This window comes from Echinops telfairi, unplaced genomic scaffold, assembly GCF_000313985.2.
Source record: "Echinops telfairi isolate 266 unplaced genomic scaffold, ASM31398v2 ScPeMD7_6080;HRSCAF=6971, whole genome shotgun sequence".
Classification (NCBI taxonomy): Eukaryota; Metazoa; Chordata; class Mammalia; order Afrosoricida; family Tenrecidae; genus Echinops; species Echinops telfairi.
The window spans coordinates 9757882-9761132 of NW_022109980.1; the positions used below are offsets into that span (position 1 = coordinate 9757882).

Consider the following 3251-nt stretch of genomic DNA (forward strand, 5'->3'; position numbering starts at 1 on the left):
ATTTCTAAATTATTATTATTTTGTCATATCTTACACCATCTGACATCTCCCTTCACCCACTTCTCTGCTGTCCGTCCCCCAGGGAAGAGGTTATATGTAGATCATCGTAATCTGTTCCCCCTTTCTCCCTCACCTTCCCTCTACCCTCCCAGTATCACCACTCTCACCACTGGTCCTGAAGGGTTCATCTGTCCTGGATTCCTTGTGTTTCCAGTTCCTTTTGTACCAGTGTACATCCTCTGGTCCAGTCAGATTTGTAAGGTAGAATTGGGATCATGATAGTGGGGGGGAGGAAGCATTTAAGAACTAGAAGAAAGTTGTAAGTTTCATCGTTGCTACACCGCACCCTGACTGGCTTGTCTCCTCCCTGCCAGGCTGTAAATCTTTATGGGAACAGACAGCCTATTCTTTCTCCCTTGGAGTGGCTGCTGATTTTGAACCACTGATCTTGTGGTTAGCAGCCTAAGCCTAGTCTACAGAACCTTATATATAATATATCTATAGATGTCCACACACACACATATATATAAAACTGATACTAATGTACCTACACTCCTAAGTTTAGTTGTTTGTGCACAGTTATATATGCTACACCATTTACCAAACACATCCTTTTCTTGCATACTTTCTAGTGACACCATATACCCACTAACCAGGCAATGGAATGTGGAGTTTGATAACAGTGATATCCTTTCGCTTTACTGACAAAGGCTCCTCGACTTCAGCTCAGCCTCATCCAGTCCGTCTCACCCTCTCTGCTTCAGAGATGCTATGATGAGATGACCCAGGCGATAACTCTGGTCACGATCCATTACGGTCTCCCCTAAAGGACAGGAAAGGCGCGAAGCTCACCCCATGCTGCACCACGGTTTCAGGGAAGCGCCTCAACAGCAGCAGCAGCATTTCCGATCGCTCCAACGTGTTGAAGCATTGCTCCGTGACCTTCAGTAGCATCTCGCACTGGACACGGCCAGGAAGGGTTTCAAATAAACCTGCATGTGACACAGTTCACTTAGAAAAGTTTTGGGGAGATGAAAATGAAAGAAGTACGGAAGCGAAAGTGTCTAAGTGTGGGATTATCGCAGGGAGGGCTGTCAATACTACTGAAGAATTACCGTTGTTGGGTTTCACTCATAACCGGGCAGGCTTTGGGGTCAGACAGTACTTGACATAAGATGTTTGCTGAATGACCATAAAACATGTGGAGACCTTATTAGATACAGAAGATCAGAGTGATGCATTTGATGGGTCACAGTGCAAGTTAAGATCAAGAGCAGACGCTTGTTTAAGTGGAAGTGATAAAAACCATCCGCTTTCTTTTGCTTAATCCAGAATTTGAAAACTGAGCAGCTATAGCAAGGAGCAGAATGAGAAGGTCATACATTAACACCAAGTTCACAATTAAAGAGGAATGTCAAAAGGTAACAAGTGGGGGTGGGTGATACAAGTTTACTTCCTGTTTTGTGGAGATATGCCCAGTCTATAAATGCTTCCTGATTACTGTAAACCTATTAAAAGCATATTCAGGTACCTAGGCTCACTGAACAACCCACACCCTTTAAGGAAGCTTAAAGGTTCTACAAAATGCTCAGGGGACACTTGACATCATTTGTGAAGATTTGTTGCAAGAAGAGAACTTTTATATGGGTGCTGAGAGCACAGTTGGCACTTTTCGGTGACATTAGTCTGTGTAATTTGGTTTTCCAGGAATGGTCATTTATAAGCCATTAAGTAAGTTGTCACTCTATTCTTACTTCTTAAAAATTGAGTTTGTTTATCTTGTGAATCATTCCTTAAAGCTGATGTAATAATGCTGATTTCTCTCCACACCACCGGCTGGTCTGGGAAATTCACAAACCTATTTTTAAAATGAATGCATCAAATTAAAATGTTAGAATTTAATATAGTATCATAAAAAGAAATAACTTTTTCCCCCAATGAATACTTAAATGTGACAAACCAAACCAAAATAAAGATACAAAAATAAAAAACAAGTAGTTAAGAAAACCCACTAACGTTTTTATATGTGAAAATTAAATAACTATAATATATAAAGAGTTTCTAAGACTCAACAAGACAAATAAAACTGCCCCAATGGGGAAAAAATAAGCAAAGGCAAAGGATTAAAAAAAACCCAAAAACAACCCCACAAATAGTCAATGGTAACATTTGAAAAGATGCTCAACATTACTAGTAATACAATTAACACAAATTTATAAAAAGTACCACACACATACTACTTTCTCCTATTACACCGATAATAATTTTAAAAGACTGGTTATACCCAAGGAGGTGGGAAAATGGTCACATCTATCTATACACTGCCAGTAGAAATGTAAACCCAGGAATATTATTTTCTGAAAAGCAGTTTGACAGCATCAAAATTTTAAATGTATACAACTTTTCCCTATGAAAACCGATTGTCTGTGCATCTAGTCAACCAAAACATTTACATCGGCACGAAGTTGCTTACTATATTCTGAACATAATTTCAAGTAATTGCAAACGACTTCAATGTCCATCAGTTAGAGAGTAGTTAAGGGAATGCTATACATGCTTGAAAAAGAATGAAGTCTACACTCTAACATGTTAGTGTTGGTCTACACACTAACATGGAGGCGAACTCAAATTAAAGGGGAGCCCCGTTGACACGGTGGTGACAGTGGTTAAACACTTAGCCGCTAACCAGAATGTTGACCACTCTCTGAGAAAAAGATGAGGTTGCCTGCTCCCTAAGATTTACATCTCCGGAAACCTATGGGGGGCAGTTGTACTCTGTCCTACAGCGTCGCTAATAGTACACAGTGGGTATAAACCCCCAAACCAAACCCACTGCCTTTTCAGGTCAGCTTTAGGAATCAGGGGTGCAGATGAACTCCCCCAGACCTCTTTCCTAACGCTCAGTGCCACCAACCCCCAAAGGCAAACCTACTGCCGTCTGGTGGGTTCACAGCGACCCCCTAACTATCTAAGGGTTTTCAAGGCTGGAAATGTGTACGGGGACAGACAGCCTCATCCGTCTCCCGTCCAGCGGCTGGCGGGCTTGAACCGCCCACCTTGGGGTTAGCGGCCCCACGTCCAAGTTCAGGGGCAGACACCACTCACATGTCGTAGAGCAGCCTCCCGGCGGTGGCCGTGCGCTCGGCGTTCCGCTCGATGGTGTACATCTCATACTGCAACACACAGCCGGCGGGCGTCACCCTCCCGCCGCCACCCCGGGGTGCCCTCCACGCAGGCCTCGCGCGGGCACC

General features: G+C 43.1%; 1 protein-coding gene across 1 annotated transcript; it reads right to left on the bottom strand.

Annotated features, from left to right (window-relative positions):
* Positions 1-801: 801 nt before the first annotated feature.
* On the bottom strand, positions 802-3170 carry LOC123522363 (integrator complex subunit 10-like). Its single transcript, XM_045295867.1, has 3 exons — positions 3106-3170; positions 1755-1858; positions 802-992 (listed from the first exon to the last, which is right to left on the bottom strand). The coding sequence occupies exons 1-3, from the start codon at positions 3165-3167 to the stop codon at positions 802-804; spliced, it is 357 nt and encodes a 118-aa protein (XP_045151802.1). The 5' UTR covers positions 3168-3170.
* Between the last annotated feature and the right edge of the window lie 81 nt (positions 3171-3251).